The sequence below is a fragment of the Gastrolobium bilobum genome, unplaced genomic scaffold (genome assembly GCF_033153095.1).
Source record: "Gastrolobium bilobum isolate Gb01-03AN ecotype WA unplaced genomic scaffold, APGP_CSIRO_Gbil_v1 utg17384, whole genome shotgun sequence".
In the NCBI taxonomy this organism is placed as follows: Eukaryota; Viridiplantae; Streptophyta; class Magnoliopsida; order Fabales; family Fabaceae; genus Gastrolobium; species Gastrolobium bilobum.
The window spans coordinates 3,583-31,555 of NW_026897353.1; the positions used below are offsets into that span (position 1 = coordinate 3,583).

The following is a 27,973-nucleotide window of genomic DNA, read 5'->3' on the forward strand; positions in this document are numbered from 1 at the left end:
TAGGGATTGAGAAGGATCGGAAATCTCTTGAAGCGATAAAAGTAACTTGTTCCACAAGTAAGCGTATTGGTAAAGCTTCAAGAGGTAAGCTCTATGTTTAAGGAGTCTTTTCCTACTTGAGTGCTCCACCATGGTTAGTGAACTATGGTTGGACTGTATGACTGTGATTTAGATGCTTTGTATAGATGCATTCATATAGAGTTATTTGATAACATGATATGTTTTGCTCTGATATGACTTCTGTAATATGATTTCTGTAACAATCTCTGGCCATTGATTGTATAGTACCCGGACGTCCGCTTTGGGGTCCTCCCTCGGGACTGATGGTGTACTCCTCTGATATGTCTGGTTCCGCTTTGGGGTCCTCCCTCGGGAACACGTGCGTTGATTTCCGCTTGGGGTCCTCCCTTGGGAATGACGGCGCACATCTCTGATATGATATGGATATATGCTCTGTTCTGTTATGATATCTGTTATATGTTGTATTTGTATACTCTGTATCTGAATTTCATGCAGGAGTGAGCCAGGGGTATGGAGAATTCTCTATAAACCTGGAGCTTATTGAGATTTGTAATCTCACCCCTCTTTGGGGACACATTTTCAGGGGCCCAGATTTCCGGTGAGTCCTCACTAGGCAGGGACACGACACGTGGCTGAGGCAGTTGACAGACCGGATTTTGAGTGGCTGTAGGCTACTACCTTTTTGGAGTGTTTGATGTATTTTAGTATTTTCGCATTTGATGGATCATGATATTGATCCTTTATTTTGTATATGGCCTGTATATGTTTTGTACATGTCTATCAGTTTGATGCATGTACATTTGAGTATTCAGGAACGTTATATGATGATGTAGTATTCAGATAGGTTTATGTTTTGATGGCATGCTGTTAGATTTAGTGGCACGGAGCCATGTTATGCATGCGCCCATGTATGGGTATTTGATTATATTTGGATATCTGGCATTTCTGAATTGATATGTTGTATAAACTGTTTATCAGGAAATGCTTCTGAGTGGGATTGGAAAATCCCCAGTTGTCCGATTTATAGAGGAAACTCTGCCCGATTTTCGTTTACGCCGAGTAAGAATTAAGTTAGAAAAAGAAAAAGTTAGCTCATATTTTTGTAAGTTAAGTCTTCCGCTGTTTCTGTTTGTATCATATGTATGTTAATTGAACCGGCTCGAGACGGGGATGTTACAGAAATCCCTCGAGCTCTCAAGCTGTCCTAAGGAAACTCAGATGCAAATAGTCCTACTGGCCAGCTAACTACCAAGTATGATTTACGCATCGTCATGCAACATACCAACATAGGGAAACACCATCCTATGCCACACCAAATGCATACACATACGTATAATAAAGCATTACACTATTTCATTGCATTTATATACACTATCAACAACCACTAACCTTTCAGGGCTTGGTGGAACAATCAAGGGAATTACACCGAAGGTCCGAAGGCTTACCTCAAGCTTCAATTCGACCTTTGTTCACCACCCACGGATTCTACAGCCCGTTAATTACAATACTCCACTTCTCAAACAAAACCTACACAAGGTTTAATGCAATTAACACATATTGCATCTAATAACATCTCATAGCTATCAACCAAGCTATACAATTCATACCACACATAAGCATGAACTTACCTATCCAATGGAGCTAATCAAGCTCCATAGCTTGCTCCAATGGTTGGTCTCTCAAGGTTGGTCCAATTGCCTCAATCCTAGACAACACCAAGGCATAATCAACAACCAACCAAACCAAACCATTTACTAACAATGCAAGAAATCCAATATCTAAGTGTCATATTTTTGAGTTATGAGTTATGGAATATATATATATATATATATATATATATATATATATATATATATATATATATATATGAGGAATGGTCCTCTCTCCCCTTCTACCCTAATGTCATTCTCTCCATTAGAATACATATAAATATAAAGAAGGCTTAGAGAGAGAAACAATCCTAACACAATTGCTCACAAGATGATGACTGCTGTTAATCCTTCATCATTGTTTCCGGGTATGTCTTTATCTCTTATCTGTATGTGAAAATCATGTATTCCCAAGATCCTTTATCATGTTCTTATTTTATGATTTATGAACATGATATATTATGCAAACAAACATGTGGTATTAGAGCAAGGTTTAAGAATTCATGTTTTTCCATGTATGATTATGAATGAATTCTTGATTTTTGAAAAATTAGGGTTTCTAAATTTTAATTTCCCCATAATGATTTCAATATAATTCCATGAATTTATGTTTCTGATTTAATGCAGTATTTGCCGATTTTTTTTAAATAAAAAAAAATAATCATTGTATTTCATCGGTTTGGCTGCGATCATTACATATATGATTTTTATTTCCAATGATCGAATCGATGAACCTTTATATATACTTGAAAACTATTCACCTACTAAACCTGTACAAATCGTTTTCAGAATCAATTATAAAAGGCTTACGCATTATTGTCTTTTATATATATATATTCGAACTCTTGCTGCTATGAGGTTTTATATATAAACCTAATGCAATTTTTGGGAATGATTATGAGGACTGAAATAATTGAAGTTGACGTGAAAATTTAATCAAATAATTGTTTAGAAAAATATATGATATGAAATTGATTTGATTTGATATATTTATTTAATATATATTACAAATTGATTTGATATTTAAATTGATTAAAGAATCAACTTATCATTTTCGGGCCCTGATTTCATGGATTTGAAACATTGTCTGAATTTATAATTATATATGATGGGATATTAATTCCATAATAGATTATGATTGCGTATGTGAGTATGTTGATAAGTTTATGAAAAATGTGCATTATTTATGTTATGAATAATGCGGTATGTATTTATGGGCATGATTTCCGTTGCTGCTGAATGAATTATTTATTTATTTATATTATTATATATATATATACACAGTAATGAATTTGAAATGTGTTAGTGATTGGATTAAAATTGAATGTTAAATTTTAATCCTATAATTGTTAAAATAAATAAATAAATGCATTGTTTATGTTATGAATAATGCGGTATGTATTTATGGGCAATATTTCCGCTGCTGCTGAATGATTTATTTATTTATTTATTTATATATTATTATATATATACAGTAATGAATTTGAAATGTGTTACTGATTGGATTAAAATTGAATGTTGAATTTTAATCCAATAATTGTTAAAACAAATAAATAAATAAATGCATTGATTATGTTATGAATAATGTGGTATGTATAATGGCATGATTTTTCGCTGCTGCTGCTGAATGAATTTATTTTTTATTTTTTTATATGGGCATTAGTATGAAGATTTGCATCATTTATGTTTATAAAAAAAAATTACAATATGTATATTTGAAGTATGGAAAGGTCTTATATATACTTATTGTTAATTTTTATCGATGCAACATATTGTGATTATGAAATGAAATTGATCTGTTAGTTATTTTCACACATTATGTTATAGTTTGTTAGTCACCAAAGTGGCCAAACTAATAGTGTGTAGATAACATAAAAGTTATTTATTTGTGTGCATTATGGTTATAGTTTGTTAGTCACCAAAGTGGCCAAACTAGAATGTTATCGCATGCATAAAATTATCATTTATCCATATTTATTTGTGTGCATTATGGTTATAGTTTCTTAGTCACCAAAGTGGCCAAACTAGAATGTTATCACATGCATAAAATTTTCATTTATCCATGTACTTATGAAGTACCAATTACTGATATAAATTGGATAAATTGACGTTGCTGATTATTATAAATGAGGAATTTACCCAAAGGTGAATCATATTATATAAAGTCCAAAACAAACATATAATACATGTATAACCCTAAAAAGTATTAGGACTAGGAGATAGAAAATCCAACTAAAAAATGCTTGTGCAGGAGGAGATAATACTTTCCTCCTTCCTATAAATATGGAACGTAGTAGGTCACAAACCAAAAAAGTTCACGTAACTTGATGTGCCTCTGGCAAGTGTGGTTTTTCCATATTAAAATTGATAAGAATTGAGTCATTAAAGAGCAATTTCAATACATATTTGCTATTTATATTGATTCTTTCTATGTCAATAATATTTACCTATTAATTGTCTTTTTGCAGGAAAAAGAATTGAAAATTATAAAAAGCCTGTTGATGCAATTCCACACAGAGGAAAGTGCCAAGTTGCGCCTTGCTGCACAGGCCAAATACCAGAGAATTGGCACTAGTTGGCGCCAGAGTGGCGCAAACTAGCGCCACACACATTCATGACCAGGATTTGGCGCTGATCGTGCGGGTGCCATGAATGCAGTCCTTGATTTGTGGAGTCACGGATTTGGCGCTGATCGTGTTGGCGTCATGAATGCAATCCTTGAATTGTGGAATTTGATGAAAATGGAAATTTAATCAAATTAATGAGAGGATTATGACCCGATTGATTGGTTGAATTATGAGAAAAATGGAAATTTAATCAGAATTAATTAGAGGATCATGACCTGATTGATTGGTGGAATTATAAGGAAAATGGAAATTTAATCAGAATTAATGCAAGGATTATGACCTGATTGAGTAGTTGGCTATATAAAGGAAGCAGAAACTCTAAAAGAAAATCATCTTTTGGCAAGGAGAAATTGGAGAGGAAGCTCTCGATGACTGAAGATTCAAAGACTTCTTCTTCTTCCGGTTTGACATTTTCATGAACTCTTTCTCATTATTTAAATTGTCAGACATGAATATGTCTGGCTAATTTCTTTTATTGTAGTTAGGGTCACAAACCCTATGTGAACCCTTGTTATGACGGATTGATTTAAATTATTTTAGTCGTTTATATAAATTTCTTTATCTTACCTTGTGCGTATTTGATATTTTCTTTATTAAACCTGATCAATTTGATAGTTGAAAATAGTTTGAGGGTTAGAACCTTAAATAGGGATATTGGGGTTTCTGATCTTGAAAGGAGATAAGATAACTATTGTTATGCATACTAGGGATATATGTATATTTAATTGCAGATGTTGGAATTATTGTGTTCATTGCTTAATTCTCATGAGGGGTTACTAAGGGATTAGGATTCTAAGTGAGGTTAAAGGGTTAAGTTACCAAGGGATTGGGATTTAATTATTAATATATTGAGATCATAATTATCTGAGAAATTATATAAATAAGTATTTTGTATCAATCCAAAGTAATAAGTGGGGATCATAGGGAGAGTGTTCCCTAACTGCAATTCTTTCTCATATTTTCAAAACCAACTCCATTATTATTCTTCTTTTCATTCTTGAAAATACAAAAACTCAAAAATAAGTCTTTACTTTTATGGTTACTAAGATTCAATTTAATTTTCCCAACAAGAGATCAAGTTTTTCAACTTAAAGTGACTGATTATTTTAGTACTTGGTTTTCAATCCCTGAGGAGACGATCTTTCTTACTACTTTACTACTTATGCGAAACGGTATACTTGCCGGATAGCATCATAACTCTTTCAGAGTCTTCAAAGTAAACTAAATTAGGATAAAGAAAGTAAGAATGTCTCAACTTGCTCAGCAAGAGAATAATGCAAACGCAGCGATGACACGGTGGACTAGGGAAGATGACATTGCCTTTGAAGACGCCCTCGCTATCATCCCAACGGGCATGCCTGAGCCAGAATATTGGGAGAAAGTAGCCGCTCTTGTTCCTGGAAAATCACCGACGGAGGTCCGAAATTATTATTGGGTATTGGTCCATGGCTTGTTCGAGATTGAGTCTGGTCGAGTGCCGTTACCGCACTTGTTGCTGGTGCCGATGGAGGCCAACGGAGGTAACTATGAAAAGAAGAGGTTGCCATGGACCGAAGAGGAACACAAGTATGTTTACGTAAAATACTCATTTATTTTTAATTATTATTTATCTTGTTACTTAGAATTAGAGGTGTCAAAATGGGTTGACATAACATGAATTTGACACGACAAGAATTTTTTCTAGGTTGACATAGCACTACATGAATAACAAGCAAACTAGGAATTAAAATGGTAATTGACAAAATAAAATAAAATAAAATAAAAGAGTAAATACTCTTTTGGCTCTTCAACAAAAAATACAGAACCCATTTTAATTTCTTAGAAAAAAATATATATCAATCATTTTTTAGGAACTAATGTGAGTTTTTTTTCGAATTTTTAAGGAATTATAATTTCAAAGAATTTGAATTTTAAAATGACCATAAATTGACTTTTTTTAAGAGATTAAAATGAATTCCGAGTTTTTTTTGTAGAGAACCCAAAAGAGTATTTATTCAAAATAAAAAATGGATTGAAATAAAAAAAATAATTAAAAATATTTTAGTACTATAATAGTACTAAAAGATAATCTAATGTAAAAGACTTATTTATTTTTAATTATTATTAATTTTGTAACTCAAAATCTTGGGTTCGAATCTCAAAACAATTTCTTAAAGAAGTAGAAGGATAATTCATCTCTATCTTCATTAGTTGGAGTATAAAGAGGAAAGATTTTTCTAGAATGGTCGATTTACCATATTCCTCCTAATAAACAGATCATAGAAAAAGCCAAACATTAGAGGGAAAATATGTTTCTTATCAAGAGTCATTTCAATTTGTTTTTAATTAAACTTATGATGGATTTTTCGTATATATATGTATTCTTGGAATTTTATGATATCTCTATATTTGTTTTTTTGTGATAGGTTATTTCTCGCTGGGCTGCAGATAATTGGCAAGGGAGATTGGAAAAATATTGCTAGATATTTTGTTAAGACAAAAAATGCAGCACAAATTGCTAGTCATGCCCAAAAATACTTCCTTCATCTCGCTCAAGGTGCCCAAAAGAAGGAAAGGAAAAGAACAAGCATCCATGACATAACCTTAAATGCTGAAATCGACATTGTGATTCCTGCTGATGATGTTCAAATGCTTCAACACTTACCAAAATTGCAACAGGCACATGAATAGAGGGACACACAAGAACATAATTGTAGATATGTTATTTAAACTGTTGTTGCATTTTGGTATGGATTTAGTTATTTTCATTTACATCTTTTAATGTTTTAGATGGTGGAAGAAAGGGTGCAGCATCGGCGTACCCTTTTAAAATTGAAGGAAAATAAATGCTTTATAATTTTTAAAGCGAAGAGTTACATGATTTTAGATTTGGAGGTGGTAGTTCTTATTTAAAATGCTTTATATGGATAATATATAGTCTACTATACTATGTTTGAAAAGGATTATTTCAGCACAAAGTTGAAAAAAATTCTGGTGATGTTACATCTAATCAGTTGCTTTTATTATTCTTTTGTTTTTAATTATAATAATTTTTTTTTTTTTGGATATTAAGGAAAAACAAACAAACAAAAGCAACTACTTAAGGATCAATGAGAATATTATCAATTCCCATCAGATCCTTCTCAACAAATCTAAAACAACCTGTAGGGATATTAGGTAAAATAACTAATTCCCAAGAATTATGATCCACTTTGGAAGCCAAGAAATTTGCCACTTCATTCCCCTTCCTATTTGTATGAGACAACATTACATTCCACTGCTTGTCAATTAGCTCCTTGATCCTATGTATCAGCTGGCAGAAAGGATGATCCGAAGGACACTCTCCTTGAACCAATTGAATAGCCTCAGAGGAGTCACCTTCCAGATGGACTTTCCTGAAACCATGATCCCAAGCCACTTGAAGACCTAACAGAAAACCCCATAATTCAGCCTTCAAAGCATTTCCTTGTCCAATCTTCTTCATATAACCCATCATCCATCTACCATCACTATCTCGCAAGACTCCTCCACATCCAGATTTATATCCATCCAACGAACAGGCACCATCCGAATTGATCTTGATCCAACCCTTTTGGGGAGGCCTCCACAGCATTATACTCTCCTCCTTAATATCCAAACTAACAACTGCAACATCCAGAACAGAATCAGCATTAACCACATTTTGCACGAAAATTTTTACCTTATGACAGAGACCTTCAGGAGAGCAGATATCTTTTCTAAACACAAGTTATTCCTAGCTTGCCATAGCATCCAGCAAGTAACTCCAAAAGTAAGCCTCCAAATCTGGTCATGGTTATCATTCTTCCCTCTACCCAAGTTAAACTGAAACCATTCCAGGAAATCACCATAGAAGAAAGAATTATAATTCCTATTATCAATTAATAAAGTCCAAACCGGTTTAGCCCAATAGCATTCCCTCATCACATGACAACAATCCTCACAAGGAAACATGCATCTAGGGCAGTTTGCTTCATCCCCCATATGTCTCCTTATTCTTTGCTCATTTGTTAACAGATTATTCCCAATCAACAGCCATAAGAAATGTTTCACCCTCTCTGTTCCCTTCCACTTCCAAGCAAGGTCCCAATAGCTATCCTGATGCTGCATAGCAGGAGCATCCTTCGTGATGAACTGGTAGGCAGATTTGACAGTAAATAAACCATTGCTGGAAGGCTTCCAGAAAATCCTATCCTCCTCATCTCCCTCCTTAGGACTCTCAATCTTGGCTATGGCTTCACAAACCTCCTCAGGGAGGTATATATTGAATTTACCCCAATCCCATTCACCATCTTGGTTAACACAGCAAGCAACCTTCCAACACTTAGCATCTTCAGGAATAGTGATAATGGCTTTATCAATTAGCTTACCAAACTCAGGCAACCACCAATCCAGCCAGAATCTAGTTTGCTTACCATTACCCAACATAATTCTAGTTCCTGCCAGGATATGATTCCAAGATGAACTTATGCCCCTCCACAAATTACTAGCATTAACACTCCTAGGAAGATTAGGCAGGAGGCAATCCTCCAGCTTGTACTTGTTTCTCAGCATTCTAGCTCCCAGAGAATCCTTTTTGGCCAGAATCCCAAAACCAACCTTCATAATAAAGGCTTGGTTAAAGGTTCTCAGACTGTCTATCAGAACACATTCTCTCCCACTTCACCAGGTGAGTACCTCTTTTTTCTTTTGATGATCCCCATATAAATCCATGGGTGTGCTTCTCTATCTCATCACAAACCGATTTGGGAAGCCAGGCTGTTTGCAAAGCATAGGTAGGCATAGCATACAACACTGATTTAGCCAAAGTAAGTCTCCCAGCTAGAGATAAGGATTTGACATTCCAAGCATTCATCCTCTGTTTGACCCTATCCAGTATATGCCCAAAGGAATTTTTACTGACTCTGGAATGGTTCAGAAAAACTCCCAAGTACTTTCCCAGGTTAGGTGTGCTGCTTATCCCTAAACAATCACTAACCTCCTTAGCTCTACCAAACTTGACATTCTTTGAAAAGAATACTCGAGTCTTCTCCAGATTAATTTTCTGCCCAGAACTCAAACCAAATAGTCTAAGAACTTGATTAATTATATGAGCCTGATCCATTGAAGCTTTAGCACAAAGAATGATATCATCGATAAAGAACAAGTGAGATACAGGAGGACCTCCTTTCCTAAGGATGGTTGGTTTCCAGGCCTTAACATCAGCAGCTACTTGAATAAGGTGAGCAAGCCTTTCTACACAAAAGACAAATAAGTATGGGGATAGGGGATCCCCTTGTCTTATTCCACGGGATGGTTTGAAATATTTAGTGGTTTGACCATTCCATAGCATGTTCAGCTCACTGGTCCGAACACAGTTGTCAATGAGGGAAATCAGATTACCAGGAAAACCCAACTCTATCAGGGTATCATGTATAAAGGACCAACTCAGCCTGTCATAGGCTTTCTCAAGGTCAAATTTAATCATCATCCATCCTTGCTCACCTTTCTTCTTCTTCATTGAATGGATGATCTCTGGAACCGGTTTAGTTCTTCTCTTAGCAGAATGGTTTCAAATTCCTTCCATAGATCTCTTTGCAGCCTTTAAAGCTCTCTGTCAAATCCAGCTTCCAACTTTAAGTCCAGTCCCTGAATTCTGGCATAAATCCTGTGCTTCTGTTTCATCTCCTCATTAAAGACCTCTTGATGCCACTTTGATGCTACAACTTCAAAGTCACTCCTTGCCTCTGTCCAGTCAGTAATCTTTTCCCAACATTGTTTGACAATATTACCAACATCAGCATTAGTGAGCCAGGCAATTAGAAATTTAAATTGTTTAGCCCCCTTAACCTCCTGATTAGACTGGAAATTGCTAATAAGGATGGGCCTGTGATCATAACTAAAGAAAGGCAAGTGAGCTATAACTCTGTTAGGCCAAGCCACATTCCATGCTTCATTGGCACAAGCTCTATCAATCCTCTCTTGTAATTTACCCCTCCTCCAAGTGAAGCTAGGCCCCTTGAACCCAATATCAGAAACTCTACACTTCTCAAGACATTTCTGCATATCCTGGATGCTCCTCCAACACACATCAAGCCCCCCAACCTTCTCATACTGTCTTAGGACAGAATTAAAGTCCCCAATCACGACCCAAGGGCCCACCACAGATTCAGCAATTACCATCAATTCCTCCCAAAGCTTTATTCTTTCTATCCTCCTCGGGCTCCCATACACAAAGGTAGCTAATTCCATCCTTTTATCTTCAATATAATGAATCCTAGTATGAACATATTGATGATGGGCTTTAATTACCTCCACCTCAACATCCCTATCATCTCATAAGATCCAAACTCCACCAGAAAAGCCCACAGCCTCCTGTTTAAAGAATTTTGAAAAACCAAGTTTCCTGACAATAGTATCTCCTCTAGCACCCTGAATCTTAGTTCCAGTAAAGCTAGAACCTTTATTTTAAACCTATATTTAATATCTCTAATCAGGGCAGGGAATTCTTTTTTCCCTACTCCTCTATAATTCCACGAACAAAGATTCATAAACATAAATGAAAATAAAGTACCCAGTACCTCAACAACCAATGATTGAATCATCAAGATATAGCCAGATTTCTTGCCCCTCCTAGGCCTGTACTTCCCTGATCAACTTCTATCCCATTCAGGTTGCATCCTCAAGTCTTCAACATATTTGTAATCTCATCCCCTTTGACCTTCCCATTGGCTAAATTATTCAGATCCTGAGTAGGTTGCAGCACCCCCTTCTGATCCCTTACTCCTAGTAGGCAATTTTTGCACTCCCACAATCGAAGAACTGGGAGGTTGGTTCTCAGAGGACTGGTTCCTAATTACAGAACCTTTAGGAGTGGATTTATTTCTTTGTAATCCATTAGATCCCATAGAACCTCCCTTAGAGAATCCAGACTTCATTACATTTTTCTTATGTTTTTCAACTCCTGATGATAAGATATTAAGATGTGATCCTTTGGCTCTCCTCTCAATACCCCCTCCTGCTTCAACTTTACTAGGACTCACATCCTTTTTGTCACCTGTTTGTAGAACTACCTCAGGAATTATTTCCTCAATAGGGCTATCTGTAAGCATCACATCCCCAGCAATTCCACCATCCCCAATAGTAACATTCTGTGTTTCCAGTTTCTGGTTGTCTTCTCTAATGGTTGATGGATTAACCGGAGAGGCTATCATCTTTCTCCCTCTCCCAGGCTTCTGAACTACCATCCAAGTACCAAAAGCCTCCTCTTCCTTCTGGTTTTCTACAGCTTTTTCCTTCACCTCCATATCCTGACTCTTAGTACTAGTACCACCAGTTTCAGGACTAGTTTTATGTCCACCAAAACTAGGACACAAGTCCTTTCTATGCCCATATATGCCACAACCAAAGCATATTATATGCAAACCTTCATATCCCACATGCATAACTCGTTCTCCAATCTTAAACTTTGATAAGAAAATTTTTCGAAGATCAACTTCTACACAGATTCTAGCAAATCTGCCTCTTTCAGTTATATCTCCATCACCAATCTCATTCCTTCTTAAAGAGTTCTTATCAATCTTAAGCGTTCTCCCAAACATACTGCCAATTATCCAGAGATACTGAGTGGTATAGAACTCCAGTGGTAGACCTGGGATTCTGATCCAAACCGCCAGCCTCTTCAACTAATCATCATACACATCAAAGAAAGGTCTCCATCGCTGAACAGTTAGGTAGTGGTCAGCAATGATCCAAGGTCCTTCATAGAGCACATGATTATAGTTACCATCCTCCTGGAATCTGATCACCAAGTATCCATTATCCATATCAATCACCTCATATGTACCCACCAGGTTCCACATTCTTACCAATCAAGTCATTAGAAACCTAGTCCCCATATGTTTCCCCAACAGCTTAATAATTAGTGCTTTTCTCCATTGTTTGCAGGCTTCTTTGTGCTGACTCCTCGAGAACTTTAAGGAAGGGCATAGTGGATCATCCTTCCCATCTCCAACTCCTTCCTCCAGCATGTCCTCATCATCTTCCTCCCTTCGTTGCCTAGCCATCCAGTCTTCTTCACTGTCCGACATATCTTCAGCACCATTGAGTCTCAGCAGCTTATCTCTATATGAGACAACTCTACACCCCTGTCCACTAGATCTCCCTGAGGATCCACCAGACTGTGGTCCAATTTCATCCTTGAGAACTTTTTCAGGGGAATGAGGTTTTCCTGCCAGATCTTCTTTTCCCCTAGCATGCATCTCCGGATCACCTAGATCTCCTCCCTGCATCTGCTCATCCATCAGATCATCTTGGATCGCTAATCCTTTGGGTTTCTTTATACTCCGATTCATGTTATCTTCTTCCTCCGTCGATGCCGAACGTGTTTCTCCCATAGCAAATGGAAATTTTCAGAGAAAAAAGTTGAGCGCGTAAGATTCACTCCCTAACTTAAATGTTCAAAGAAGCAAACAAAAAACAAGAATAATTAATTATAATAATTAAACTGCTTGAATTAAAGTATCAAGTGATTCATTTAGATTATAAACTTACTCTGTATGCTAACACCTAGCATGACATAGAAACTATTTATGTTAGTGTCGACAAAAATGTGGATGGGACAATAGGTCTATTCATGTGTCATTATATATTAAAACAGTACAAATATCTTTCTCTAAACTCTGCCAAATTATATCACTGACCATAGAAGTTGTTTCCAATTTTACTTATAGTATTCTTTTATCCTCTTTTCAATACCTTTATAAATTTTTTTTATCAATTAGAGAATTAAAGTATTCTATGAGACAGCTATAACAATATTCATGTGAGCCAAAGATGCAACTTTTTATATTTAATTCCATTAGTAAGCGTAAAAATTGAATCTAACCTTACCTCAACCAACTTGTGCCTTGCCAAGAAAGGATCGGCTAATTAAGTGAAATTTTATAGGGATCTTTTAGTTTTATCAAGGCATTAGTGTTTTTCATATTATAAGAGATAATTTTATCTCCTACACTCATAAAAATGTGTGGAACTCATGTTTTATTTTTCTCTCTTTTTACATGACTCCACACATTTTTATATGTGTGTAGGAGATAAAATTATCTATATAACTCCTTTTATCAATTGTTCTACTTCACTAGGATATTAGAGAAATGATCTTTGGTTGTTCTGCAAAGTTTAATCATCCACCCCAAGTAGCTGCCCAACATTCTTGTTCTTTGGGAGATTTATAAGTGGGTTGGTAGTTAATAGAAGTTTTGGTTTTTAGCTCTTACAACTTCTGATTAGCACGCTCACATGTTGCTGTTTATTATGATTACAAATGTTATAGTTTTCTACATAGGTTTTATTAATCTCATATTAAAGGAGATAAGTTATCTCATGTCATAGAGATAAACTTGTGGACTCCACCACCTAAAAAATAAAAATAAAAGAAAAGAAAAGAAAAAGGTGGCACAGCAGTTATCAAAAGATGCGTAGGAGAGAAATTTATGTCATATAGCATAAGAGTAATTTTTCCCTTCTATATAAGGGAACTAGTACGTGTCAGCCAAGAAAGAACCGAAGCCATTGTTTCGGGACCACCAATTAAGTGCTGCATATGCCATGTACTTACGAATATTATGCACTCATTGATTGAAAATTTTTAAGTAGTCCTCTTTAAGTAGGAGATTTCTCTTGCATTGCATTATTAAATATGAATTACCTTATTAAAATGCAGTTACATATTGGATTCCCCACATAGTTAAAATGGTAAATATTCATTAACATAAAATGTGCTCCAAGACCAATAATACTAAATAATCTCTCTGGCAGCGCGAAAAACGTAATTGAGTGACAGGACAGAGCCTTTGCCAATGAATGTGGTCTGTGAATATTTAACTTTGCAACATATTCTTTTCTAATTTATTTAGTAGGAAAGGACACATTAACTAGAAAGAATTTATAAAGTGAGTTGAACTGTAGCGAGTTTTCAGGACAAATAATTTTCAAAACAAAAGAACAAGATTTTAAAAGAGATCCACAATAATAAGAAATTCAATATTTGAAATTATCCGTAGAGGCATTATAGAATATCACACAAATCATTGCTTTGTTCACCAAAAATAAAAATCATTGCTTTAGGCATCCGGAAGAGACATCCCAATTGTTCTTTTCCACAATTTTTTAAGGACAATAATTGGAAATTAAAAGCCATAAAAGATCCTTTTTAACATATTTATAGGAGACAATAATGTCAGCTAGTAATAACACCAGAAGAAAGAGAACAGTGGAATTGGAATTTTTCATTCATGATATACTTCTTGTTACAATCTTGTCCTGCCTCCTGCATAATATCACATGCATCAACTGGGCATTTGGTGTAAAAAAGGGACCAGTTGATGGGGTAAACTGGACATTTCTCATAGCACCTTGGGCTCTTCCAACCATTTCCAGACAGTTAGCAAACCAGTCTCATCTCCAGTGAACAAAAGCCCAACCCTATCAGTAGCTATCTGTAATGACCGAACATCTTTTTGCAAAAATAGCCTACCCCTTTCTGAAAATCTGTACATGTAGACATGGTCAGGGGCTGTACAACATTTACCCAACACAGAAATATAACAACCAAAGTTACAGAAGGAAAATGGATGCAAGTTTAAGTTCACTTACGATGGCAAGTCATTTATGTAAACTGAAATGTCTCTGTACGAGCAATGCAGTAAATGCTTGGCTTCTGCATCAGTCACCCCACAAAGTGCAAGAACACCCTATAACAAAAACAAAAATGATTTATTGTGTGAATCAACCAACTCCATGACCATTATAAAAAATATCAGCTTGATTTCTAAAAATGAAATCACTACTAAAATATACTTGATATAAAATAAAAAAAATTACTTATGCAAACATCTGGTTACACAACTTACATTTTCTTCTGTGTGCGTCTATGTTACTTCCAAAGTTCCCTCCCCAGACCTTAATAGTGCAATCAGATGAACTTGATAACAAATACTGATCACAAAAATAAGGGATCAACCAAGTGTTGGCTGGAGTGTTTATTTTTTTTATTATTCTCCAAGTTACCTCAGAATGCTAGGAATTCTGTGGCTTCCTTTTATGTTAATATTTTTGGACAAGTTGTCACTGGAATAGCTCTTCCAGTTGGATCAGACAAACTTTATTCTGGCAGCACTGATGGGACAGTTTGGATGTGGGACTGCCATTCTGGTCGATGTGCTAGCGTGATAAATCTTGGTGCCAAAGTTACCTCTTTGACACTGAGGGTCCATGGGTTTTTGTTGGTGTCCAGAATTCTATTAAGGTAAGCTCTTTAGTTTTCAGGTTGTTTCATTTTGCAGTCATGTCTTTTATATATAAGCATTACATGTTTGCTGATTATGTAATCATGGTTATTGTGAAGGCCTGAAATATCTAGTCTGCTTTAGAGTTTACTCTTGATGGACCTAACGGGCAAGTCATTGCTATGACTGTTGGAAACTTCTCTTAGTGATGCAATCAGTTCAAAGGGGGTCTCATACTTTCAGAGCTGCCTCTCCATGCAGAGATTACACCACCCTGCAATTTAAATAATCACATGATAGATAAATTGATATATGACATAAAAGATCTGTTAAAGAGTATGATAGAAGCCTTATCAAAGAGAAAATCTATCTAGTTACTAATTACAGAAAGAAGAAAAAAGTGAGAATATTATTAAATAACAAAAATAAACCACTGAATGAGAAGTTACCTATGCTCCAGCAAAAAGTGTATAATTGACAACAGTCAAAGCAAGGACTTTCCCATTAGGTCCATCAAGATTAAACTCTGAAGCAGTCTGGATTTTCCAAGCTTTCACAATAGCCATGATCACATAATCAGCTAACATGTAATGGTTATATAAAAAAGACATGATTGCAAAATGAAACAACTTGAAAACAGAAGAGCTTACCTTAATAGAATTCCGAACACCAACAAAAACCCATGGACCCTCAGTAATCAAAGAGGTAACTTCCGCACCGAGATTTATCACGCTAGCACATCGACCAGAATGGCAGTCCCTCACCCCAACTGTCCCATCAGTGCTTCCAGAATAAAGTTTGTCTAATCCAACCAGAAGAGCAATTCCAATGACAACCTGATGTCAAAAGTTTTAGTTTAAGTACTTAAAAAATATTAACATAAAAGGAAGCCACATAATTACTAGCATTCCGAGGAAACTTGAAGAATAAATTAAAAAAAAAATTCCAGCCAACATTTGGTTGATTATAATGCTGTTGGTAGTTCCTAAATTAAACACCATATAGTAAAATTAAAGACTGCATTCTAATTAGCAATTATTAAAATATCAGTCAAAAATTAATTCAGCTACATGTCAAGTTCAATCCAATTAATTCAGATATCATCGAAATACATAAAGCAAGGTCAATAAATAATAAGACTTTTACAAAAACACATAATTGATATGCATGCACATGTTTGTTGTATTCAATACTAAAAAATGGTATTAGAAGAAAGTACCTTCTTGTGTTCTTGAAGCTTTGCTATTGCAGAAATCTCATCACCATAAAACCATGAATTTAAATTACAGCACTAGTCACCGTGTATACAATTTCCATACATCCAGTATCTACATACACTTCATGACAGCTTCTGAGAAGCCTCGAGGACATTGGTCCCATCTCCATCTTCACTCTTTCTAATCAACACTGCCTTTGAATCATAGTAAGGGGTCTTCTCATGTGGTTTTGGAGAAGCCTCAGTCACACTCGTCCCATCTACATTTTTTGTAATCAACACTGCCTTTGTGTTATGCATAGAGGCCTTCTCAGGTGGCTTCTGAGAAGCCTTAGCCGCACTTGTCCCATCTCCACTCTTCCTAGTCAATGCTGCCTTTGAGTTGTACTTAGGGGTCTTCTCAGGTGGCATCTTAGAAGCCTCAGCGAAACTTGTGTCTTCTCGAAAGAGGAATGGGGCTTCCTTGGATAAGGATCGACAATATTGCCATGATAACAGACAATAGATGGAAATGGGGTTTCACTGTGCAAAAACCTGCATGGATTTCTGTTGCATCTAGCCAATACACAATGTTGTACCACTGATTCGTTCAGTCTTCCTCGCCACTTTTATAGCCATAATACTCTAAAAAACAAACATTCAAATGGCACCCCAAATCAGACACTGAATCCCATCGATAAAATCCTCAATAGCTCATGCTTTCTTCTATTAACTCATCGATAAACAATAAGCCACAGAATAATTTACCCATAAAAAACCGAAAACCTTCTGCATCCCAAATTTTCATAACCACACATAACTATAAACAAACGATGAACACGAAAATGAAAACAAGGGTAGAACAACACGATCGCAGAACGTCCAGTCTGGCAACCTCAAAACCCATACCAGAGTTGGGCGAAAGACCAATAATTTAACCTTGCTCAGCGACGCTAATCGCGACCACCCTAAACCCCCAAATTACCGTATCGCGAATCCTTCAAAAAACCCTAATAAATAAATTGAAAGAAACCCTAAAATTGAAACCCCTAATTCGCAATAGGGAATCACATGAAACTTCACCAAGATCAATATAATCACACAAAACATAGACTCTCGCAGATCATCCACCATAGTATAGGGGGAATACCAAAAGGAGTATTCTACGATTTTGGGGAGCAAAGAAGAAGCAAACCTGAGCTGGTGAAACGCAGAGAAATCCTTCAGAAATCGAATTCGTTATTAATCGGAACGAACATAGAATAGCAAAAAGTAAAAGAAAAGAATCGAAAGCAAAGAAAAATGTTAGGATTTTTAGAAAAGTGAGGGTTAAGTTCTCTTCTACAGGGAATTATGGATTTATTGGGAACAGTAACTCATTTGTCACCTCTTATAAAAAAAAAAACAAAAGTTATCCAAAAGTTAAAAGTAAAATGATAAATATTACTGTAAAAATATTATAAATTAAGGTGTTAAGTTAGAAAAAGTTAAGTAAGCGGATTAGATAAGTTTATACCCACTTAGTTAGTTGAGCTCACATAAAGTACCAAAAGAACTCTATTTCCCTCGTACTCTCCACTCTTCCCATCGGACTGCTCTCTCCAAGCAAAGGAGAGCTTTCCCTCTTCCTCATCCTTGTGATTCACTTTGATCCTCTAGAAACAAGAGATAGCAAAATTAGCTTCAAATCTTTTCTGGCCAAACAGTTGAGTGGGGATATAAAGATTGCAATAAAAAATTAAAGAGATCATTAATATTACTTGTATGATTTCCATAAATCTAAAATTAGCTCTAAAGCATGATCGTGGAAGAAAAAAGCTGAATAATAATTATTTATCTAACTTTGATTTTTGTTCCACAAACTTTTATCTCACAAAAATCACATAAATGTTAAAATATGTTACTGAAAAAATTTCAATTACTACTTTCAACACAGTACAAAATAAACTATTGAATAATAAATTTAAAATGATAAGAATAACAAGTTCTATGCTAAATTATAATCGTTAATCTATTTTCATCTAATAGCTCTAATTAAATAGTCATTTGAGTTGGATACCAACAAAATAAAAGTAGTCACATGAGTTATCAGATATAAGTGAGATAGACTAAAATTGAGAATGTAATTTCTACTGAGTATAAAAATAGTCATGCCCCACACTCATTTGATGCCTTGCATAGGCATAATAAACAAAATGTCAGCATTATGCATAAGAAGTGATATATAAATATAGGGAAATATAAGAATCATGTTGCAGGAATGGCACTGTTCATTCCTGCAACAAGGATCCGCTTCCGTATCTTAAGGATACAGCGTCGTATCCTGATTTGGTTTGACTTTTTTTTTTTAAGCGTGGGACCCACACTTGGTTTGTGTGTGCAGGAAAGTGCTCTAGTCATGTCACATGACAAAAAGCGAACCCATAAATATATATCAGCACACAGGCAATGCTACAAACTTGATTTTGGCAACTGCTAACTGTAACCTTATGGACTGTAGATAACAATAGGGCTCCTAACAATATAATGGGAGCTTCTCCAAATAAGTGAACCAGATACAATTTGCATGCTTGCCATAGGTTTTGCTTTCACCACTACCTTGAAGCTCCTCTTCTGCTTGGTGTGAGAGAAAATGAGGCTAGTAGGCTTCACTGTGATTTCCACTCCTTTAGGAGATTTTATGGTGGCATCGTAGATGGTTGGAGCAGGACCTACATTGGTTACTCTTCTCCTGAAAACTCCAATTGTTGTGTCTACGTTGCTTTTCATGCTTAGTTGCATGCTGGGATAGTTTATAGCATCATGACCAAGACCAGGAAGCAAAGAGGTGCAATTTATAGCAGAGCCGATTAAAACTGATAAAGTGGAACCATTATAGCCCTCATGGCATAAGAATTGGATATATGCAAAGTCATCCATGTCATAGACTAAACCAGGGTTCACAGCTCTTGTTGGATTGACTTGACCAGCACCATAGGCAAATTCTGCTTCCTTGTTAACTCTTTGGCTCACAGGTTTAGCTTGACAAAGAGTATAGACATGTCAAGCCATCTCAAAAGATATGAAGTTATGACTCAAGGCACAAAGCCTTCAGATTTTGCATATGATAAAACAAATCAAGTAACAAATGTGGGTAAACCACTCCCCCATTAAACCCCAACTATGGAGAGTGGGGGGAGGATAATCCTTGTATACAGCCTTACTCTTACATATTTATAAAAAGTCTATTTCCCGGATTTGAAATCGTGAGCTTTCAGTCATAAAGGAACAGCTTTAACACTTCTCGAGGCTCGCCCTATAAGTAACAAATGTTAATTTAAGATTTTCACCTGTGATAATAATGGCAGATCTGATTGCAGCAGGAGTCCAATCCGGATGAAATGACTTCACATATGCTACTACTCCAGAAACATGAGGACATGACATAGAAGTCCCATACAATAGTGTAAATTTTGAAAATTGAGTATCCCCTTTCAAACCAGTAATTGACTTCCTAAGTGTATAAGATGCCAAGATGTTAATGCCAGGAGCTGTAACATTAGGCTGCATCAAATATAAAATACACCCAATTCCTCAAACATAATAGAAAAAAGTCTACTTAAGTATGAAAATTTGAAAATGTGGTACCTTGAGAACATGTTGGGATCCTAGATTTGGACCCCTAGATGAAAATGAAGCAACAAATGGAGCTGGCCTTTTTACTTCATGGCTCTTATGTATCATTGCTGATGGTGATCTTAGTTGAACAATAAATTCATGTAAAAAATTTGTTATGAGATAATCCAGTAGAAAGCTTAGTTGTAGCAAAGACACATTTATAAGCTTGTTTAAAGAAAAATTAGCAAGTAGCAAAATATCAACCTCTGTGGCCATTCAGAGAATAAACAAGAACATCTATTACCTTGTGGATTGTGTATAATTGGTAATAATTTGACCTATCCTACTATTCACAATGGTAGCAGGAGCCACGAAAATTTGGGCAACATCGAGAAATTGTTCACTTTCCATTATAGTACCAATGCCTCCAATTGCTTTCACAACAGAATCAGTGCCATATGTTCTTAATCTACATTCAACAAGCTTTCCTTTCACCTTATTTGGCTCTAAGGAGTCTTCAAAGCAGAATCTGTCAATGCATTAAAATGTTCTTTGTTAATGTTGAAAACTTAACCACGTGTTATCAAAAACAAAAAGAAAATTACGTAGCATCTTCCTTGCTTGTAGTGTTTCGGGCTGCATTGATACCATCAACAAGGGGGCACTGTTTTTGTTTTGTATTGAAGGTGCTTACTCCTGTCCCCTGCATAACGTTCTCAGTTGGATGTACATATATGATATATTCATCATAGTACTTCTTAACAAGCCACTAATGTTAGATTGGTTGTCACTGAAATTCACTATATCCCTCCAAACTGTTAGAATTTATATATATAAATTGTGTAGACAATCTATTGGTTATGAATAAGAAGTTTGGTAGTGAAAAGGTGTGCCTTTTCGTCGACAAACAGATGTATCATTTCATCCTAAAGGATGTGTTGTTTCATCCTAACGGACGTGTTGTTTCACCCTAACAGACATGTTGTTTCATCCTTGAATGGGTGTCTTTTCGTGTTGAACGAGTGTGGCTTTTCGTGTCCAACGGGTGTGTTGTTTCGTCGTCGAATAGGTGTCTTTTGAAACGTGACTTTACGTTGTCTATAAATAGACACTGACACCTTCAGAAAATGGATCCAATTTTCTGCACTGAAACTCTGCCAGAATTTTTCTCCTTCCGGTTTTGGATATTCCTTTTCATACTCCGGTGTGACTTCCTCTGGCATATTGTTGTGTTCGTTTGGGCTGTTGATTGGTAGTGCCACCATTCTTTAGACGAAATTTGTTCTATCCTGGGAGACAAGTGTCCATCAACCTTGGGCATCAGTGAGGGGGCAAATTGTCTTAAGGAGACACGTTCTGTGGGCTCGGATTTTATTCCTCTGATACTGCATTTTTCATTCTTCTGATTCTGTCTGTTTCATACATATCAAGTAAGTATGTTTTTTTTTAATATTTTTAATTGCACTGTGACAATTCTGTTCATCTACTCCCTTCTGGTTTATTCATGGGTTCAAGCCTCTTAGTGATTTAATATCACCCACTGTCTTCAATAACAATCTTAAGACAATTTGGTGTTTTGAACCTGTGATCAGTATATTTTGTTTCTTATTTTATATACTTTTTTAGTTTTATTTACTGTATGATTAATCTGTGTTATTAATCCGTGTGATAAATTAACCTGTGTGATTAATTGTAATTTTTTTTTGTGTAACAGAAACGGAATTTCTAATCTGTGTTTAATGTTTTGATATAATTCCACTAGTTGCATGCATGAGACAAGTTATTGAAATAGTCTTTGCAATTGAAATAAAAATGACTATTACATAAATAACAATTACTTCATTGGTGTAGATTGTGCCAATAACTTGAACATGCTTGCAACTTATGACAATCTAGACCAACTCTATCAGTATTACAGAATCTTCTCATGAAACAATAATAGAAAAGTTCGTTTTACACTCACATAACTATTTTCAATAACAATATTTACTCGTAAGTTGCATTTAAGTTAATTATAATAGTTGTATATGAAACCTAGTTTGTATGGTTAAAATTGATTAATAGTGAATACACTTGTTATGTAGAATATGTGATTGCGAAGAAAATAAAACTTCGAGAAACATTTTTTCCACTCCCCAACTCTATAGTGCTCTGGAAATCCCTATCAATGCCACTAGCTGCTACTGTTACAATCCATGGTGCATTATTTGTGACTGTTGCCATAGTGGGACCATCATTTCCAGCTGAGGCCACAGTGATTATGCCTTTCCTCATGGCATGGAAAGCTCCAATTTCTATAGAGTCCTCCATATAATTTTCATTCCCTCCACCTATGGAAATGGATATGACATCAACCCCATCATGTATAGCAGCTTCAAATGCAACAAGTATATCCATGTCCGAACATCCATGGCTTGACTAGCAAACTTTGTAAATTGCCAACCTTGCTGAAGGCACTGCCCCACGAGCAGTCCCTTTAGCTAGCTCAAAGAGACTTGCATTTGGGACATGTTTTCCTATTGCTGTTGATGCAGTATGAGTGACATGGCCATCCACATCTATGAGAGATAATATGTCAGATGGATCAGTCCTTCCATCAATCTTGAAGTATTTGGCTCCTATGATCTTGCTTCAAGTTTTCCATGTAGAGTTAACAAGAACAAGGAGTACATAAAGTTATCTATAGCCATACTAAAACTTGTGAAGCTTATATTTAAAAGCATGCTGATCAATAGTACTAAATTTAGGACCTCCTTCATAAACTAAAAACAGTAGTGGTGGTATGAGAGATTGTATGCATACAATCTTGATTTTAACCATAATTATGTATATGGAACCATACTTCAAATAGATTTTCAACATTTAATATAAATTGTTAACACTGAACAGTGGTAGTTCATTCAATTATTAAAGGGGAAAGTACTTCTTATGTGACTGTAGAAGGGAAAAATTGCAGCAACACAGGATACGCGTCCGAATCCTGGTTTTTTTTTTGTTTTTTGTTTTTGATAGAATCCGCACGTGTATCCTAGGATCCGCACGTGTATCCTAGTGTTAAAAATTTGCTGCAACTTTTCTCATCAGCAGTCACATGAGAAGCGACGGACCCATTATTAAATGATTAATCTTAATGGTGATTGTTTGATTATTTCATAAACCACTTATTTTAGTAGTTTGAAATACGATAATTTAGTTGCTTACAATTTGGTTAAAATGATTAATTATATTGATGCTTCCAATTTGTTATAGTACACAGATTGAAAACATAGTGACACAACATACACAAGGATAGGGATGTTACTTATTGCAGCCTGAAAAATTAGCATAGTGATCGCAAGTTCCTTTCCATGATCTTGTTGTGTGTAGCTTATGGCACTAATTTGGAAAAACCGGAAGTACCTCATCCATGGCAACATATACAACAAAGGTAATAATGACTGTAAGTACATAATGCTTAAAAAAAAGTATGAAGGAAATAGAGAATAACAAGAACATGCCAGATAACTTCTTGGCTTCATCCTTGTAACACCCCGTTCTAGAACCGGTTTGTTAACATCGCATTATGATATTAAGCGCAGTTACAATCACATTGGCTTAATTAAAAATCCGGATAATTTTTTCTTTTTAAAACGACGCCGAATTTAAAATATCCAATTGCGTGATAATAACCATATTACTTTGCGGAATAAGATAAATCAAGCTTAACATCATGTTCTTATTCCATTTTTAAACCATTAATTTACTTCTTATTTATTTCACAACTTATACTATATTGTAGATCTCTTCGTTAGCTACGCGTGGTTTCAAACCGCACCTCATTTGGAGCACTGTAGCCCAAGTTGTGACAATTGGAAGCAACACAAGAGGGTGTTGATCACAGGCCCCGAGCGCTTCAGCGCGCTCAAGCGCGCGTTATCGGGCGCTAAAGCCTCCATCTGGGCGCTTAATCACACGGAGGCAGAAAGCATAAGGTCTTTCAGTATAAATGGGCGTTTAAGCGCGCACCAGGGCACTCAAGCGCGCTATCCTGGGAGCTTAAGCCCCCATTTGGGACGTTTTAGCGCGCAGAGGCAGAAGCATCTCCTCCTTCAGCGGCTAAGGGCGCTCAAGCGTGAACCAGGGCGCTCAAGCGCGCAACCCTGAGCGCTTAAGCCCCTACTTTGGGCGCTCCAGCGCGAGGAGGCAGAAAGCATTGGCTCTCATAGGGGCAGCAGGGCGCTAAAGCGCGGCCAGGGAATTCCATTACCCTCATTTTTCAAGTCCAAGTATAGGGGAAGATGCATCCCCATTCCAAACCCCAATGGTTCATGCCTCAAAACTTAATCCTAGCACTTATCCAACCTCTCCTAATGAGATTAAGCTAGAATTTGGGCAGCATAACCTTTGTTTTCTCAGCGTTTCCCAATTTAAACAAAAGGTACCTAATTGATTCTCAGCCCAACCAATTCAATAACTCAATACATAAAAGCATCATATATTGAATTTCAAGTAGGCATCATTTACAGTACATACTAATTACAAATCTTGGAACTTAGCTTACAAAACACATGATCATTCCCTTGGCTCCCATCAACAAAAGAGATGACCAAAGGCATGAGCATAGGCTAAGTCCATTCCAATATACCAATCATATATCTATCATTGCCTATAATTACAATTCTATACATGTGAGCTACAAAACAACATGTATAATCTCAAAAAATGCAACACTTCATGCATATGCTAATCCAGATATGGCCACTTGCCACCAGAGGCTCATGCAGCATCCTTACCTGTAAGGGGGTCCCCACAATACGGGGTGAGATATACGAATATATCCAGTAAACCAGGGGTCCTTGGAGCATCTCTCCACCCCACAGTTCCATATCAGTGTAATAGCAATAACAATAATAATGCAGTAAATACATATCTATTGCAAGTGCAATAACATCTCCAGGAGAAATTATAATGACCCTAACTGGTAAATCTTAGTTAGAGATTTAATTTAAGGATTTAAATGCCATAATTAGATTCAGTGAGCGATTTCGAGTATTTTGACTGTAATCATGACTATGTTATGAACAGTGCGTTCTGCCGGAGAATTTACAGTTTTGTGAATTAACCGGTAGAGCTTAAAATGAGCAAAATAATTTTAGGAACATAATTTGAAAATTCTGATGACAAATATGAGTTCAGAACGAAAAATTGTATAGTCTGGCACTTTCCGTGAAAATCTCGTGAATAGTGTTTCTACCGGGTATTTTGTACTGCTGTTTAAGCAACCGGTAGAGTCCAGAAATAAATAATTGATGAAATAAGAATAAGAAAGTCCAATATATGCCAAGCGAGTCAATATAGGCCCAAGAAAATGATAAGTTTATAAGTGTTAAGTTTCAGAATTAAATAAAGTACAGTTAGTGGTTCACAGTGCATTTCGTTAAAAACGGTGCAAAAACCATACTGTGAATTATGAATATTGTTCCTTAGGAAATAAAAATTAATTTAAATAACTTTAGAAAAATAAAAATATATCCGTAGCTTTAAGTTAAGTTTCCGGTAAATTTAAGTGAAATACGCGATAGAAAAACATCCGACAAAAGGGCCACATGTGCCTAAATAGCTTGGCCACTTAAATGAATCACTATTCATTGCAAAAATTTCTTCTTCTCTCTCTTGAAGGGCCGAGCTTCAGCCATGGAAAAGGGGGGGGTTAGGGTTTTGCTTGTTTTGTTGATTTCTTCTTGAATTCTCAACCAAATCTTATGACCCACCACTTGAAATTGATTAGGAACCACTCAAGGAATCCATTGCACCTATCCATTTGAGCTATAGTTGAGTGTGTGAAGAGTTATTCCTCCTCTTATTTTCGGATTACTATTCATAGGAGGAGAAAAAGTGGGTTTTTGATGGAGCTTTGCTTGGAGGTTATTCTCTAGGCTTTGTACAAGTGATTAGAGGTAAGAAACCTTTATTTCTATGGTATTATTTTGTGATCTATGTTTTGAAAATTTGGAGCATGTTTTGAGTGGGAAATATTTGATGTTAGAAGGTGAAAATTATGATGGATTGTTGTTGTATAGGAATGATAGTGTTTAGTAAGCATTAATTTGTGATAAAAAAATTGAAAAGCCCTAGTGCACTCTTCCCCTAGGTTTCGGCCTTCATGGCTTATATAGGGTTTATCATGCAAATTTTTATTGTATGTTTGAAAAGGTAAAATATGTTGGAATGTAGTGTAAATGGATTAATTGGTGGAAATGCCAAAGTTAGAAAAAAATCCTACAAATACTTGCTCTATGTTGCGAACTATAGGATGTTTAGGGGTATATATATATATTGGTTACATTTTATTCTAATAAAATGGGTTGCATTTTAATATACCAATGGATGAGCTAAGAAGTGAAATGCTTTGACAAATGGTTGAAAAATACCTTGAGTCCCTAAGGGTACGCCCGCGACTTTTAAAGAAAAATAACATGATTTATGTGAAAGATTCTTAAGTAAATGCTTGATTAAATTAAAGAACGCCAACGGGTGTATAGAGGTCTAGACTTGTGTATTGGCATAGAATTGGCAAAAATATAAAGAAAGGAAAATAAGCGATAAAATGTATGCTTATGAAATAATCATGGTATTGCATCATTTTATTGATGCATTGTAAATTATTCTCTAGGTGTGCCTAGGGATTGAGAAGGATCGGAAATCTCTTGAAGCGATAAAAGTAACTTGTTCCACAAGTAAGCGTATTGGTAAAGCTTCAAGAGGTAAGCTCTATGTTTAAGGAGTCTTTTCCTACTTGAGTGCTCCACCATGGTTAGTGAACTATGGTTGGACTGTATGACTGTGATTTAGATGCTTTGTATAGATGCATTCATATAGAGTTATTTGATAACATGATATGTTTTGCTCTGATATGACTTCTGTAATATGATTTCTGTAACAATCTCTGGCCATTGATTGTATAGTACCCGGACGTCCGCTTTGGGGTCCTCCCTCGGGACTGATGGTGTACTCCTCTGATATGTCTGGTTCCGCTTTGGGGTCCTCCCTCGGGAACACGTGCGTTGATTTCCGCTTGGGGTCCTCCCTTGGGAATGACGGCGCACATCTCTGATATGATATGGATATATGCTCTGTTCTGTTATGATATCTGTTATATGTTGTATTTGTATACTCTGTATCTGAATTTCATGCAGGAGTGAGCCAGGGGTATGGAGAATTCTCTATAAACCTGGAGCTTATTGAGATTTGTAATCTCACCCCTCTTTGGGGACACATTTTCAGGGGCCCAGATTTCCGGTGAGTCCTCACTAGGCAGGGACACGACACGTGGCTGAGGCAGTTGACAGACCGGATTTTGAGTGGCTGTAGGCTACTACCTTTTTGGAGTGTTTGATGTATTTTAGTATTTTCGCTGAGTATTCAGGAACGTTATATGATGATGTAGTATTCAGATAGGTTTATGTTTTGATGGCATGCTGTTAGATTTAGTGGCACGGAGCCATGTTATGCATGCGCCCATGTATGGGTATTTGATTATATTTGGATTTATATCTGGCATTTCATATTTTTGTGAAGTCTTCCGCTGTTTCTGTTTGATATGTTGTATAAACTGTTTATCAGGAAATGCTTCTGGCCAGT

The 27,973-nt window shown here is 36.0% G+C and overlaps 2 protein-coding genes and 2 pseudogenes across 2 annotated transcripts; 1 reads left to right on the forward strand and 3 right to left on the reverse strand.

The window, feature by feature from the left end:
• The first annotated feature begins 5,543 nt into the window (after positions 1-5,543).
• On the forward strand, positions 5,544-6,967 carry LOC133306184 (transcription factor SRM1-like). Its single transcript, XM_061506465.1, has 2 exons — positions 5,544-5,863; positions 6,703-6,967. Exons 1-2 carry the CDS (start codon positions 5,544-5,546, stop codon positions 6,965-6,967), a joined length of 585 nt encoding a protein of 194 aa, XP_061362449.1.
• Positions 6,968-9,877: 2,910 nt separating this feature from the next.
• On the reverse strand, positions 9,878-10,525 carry LOC133306185 (uncharacterized). Its single transcript, XM_061506466.1, has one exon. The coding sequence runs from the start codon at positions 10,523-10,525 to the stop codon at positions 9,878-9,880; it is 648 nt and encodes a 215-aa protein (XP_061362450.1).
• A 4,154-nt stretch (positions 10,526-14,679) lies between these two features.
• Positions 14,680-18,531, reverse strand: LOC133306186 (zinc finger CCCH domain-containing protein 17-like; annotated as a pseudogene).
• A 712-nt stretch (positions 18,532-19,243) lies between these two features.
• On the reverse strand, positions 19,244-23,761 carry LOC133306183 (subtilisin-like protease SBT4.14; annotated as a pseudogene).
• Between the last annotated feature and the right edge of the window lie 4,212 nt (positions 23,762-27,973).

Bases quoted from the DNA above. Each gene is read 5' to 3' on its own strand.
- LOC133306184 (XM_061506465.1), top strand. From the start codon at position 5,544: ATGTCTCAACTTGCTCAGCAAGAGAATAATGCAAACGCAGCGATGACA. The intron at 5,864-6,702 runs GTATGTTTACGT...TTTTTGTGATAG, and splicing joins TGGACCGAAGAGGAACACAA to GTTATTTCTCGCTGGGCTGC.
- LOC133306185 (XM_061506466.1), bottom strand. From the start codon at position 10,525: ATGGAATTAGCTACCTTTGTGTATGGGAGCCCGAGGAGGATAGAAAGA.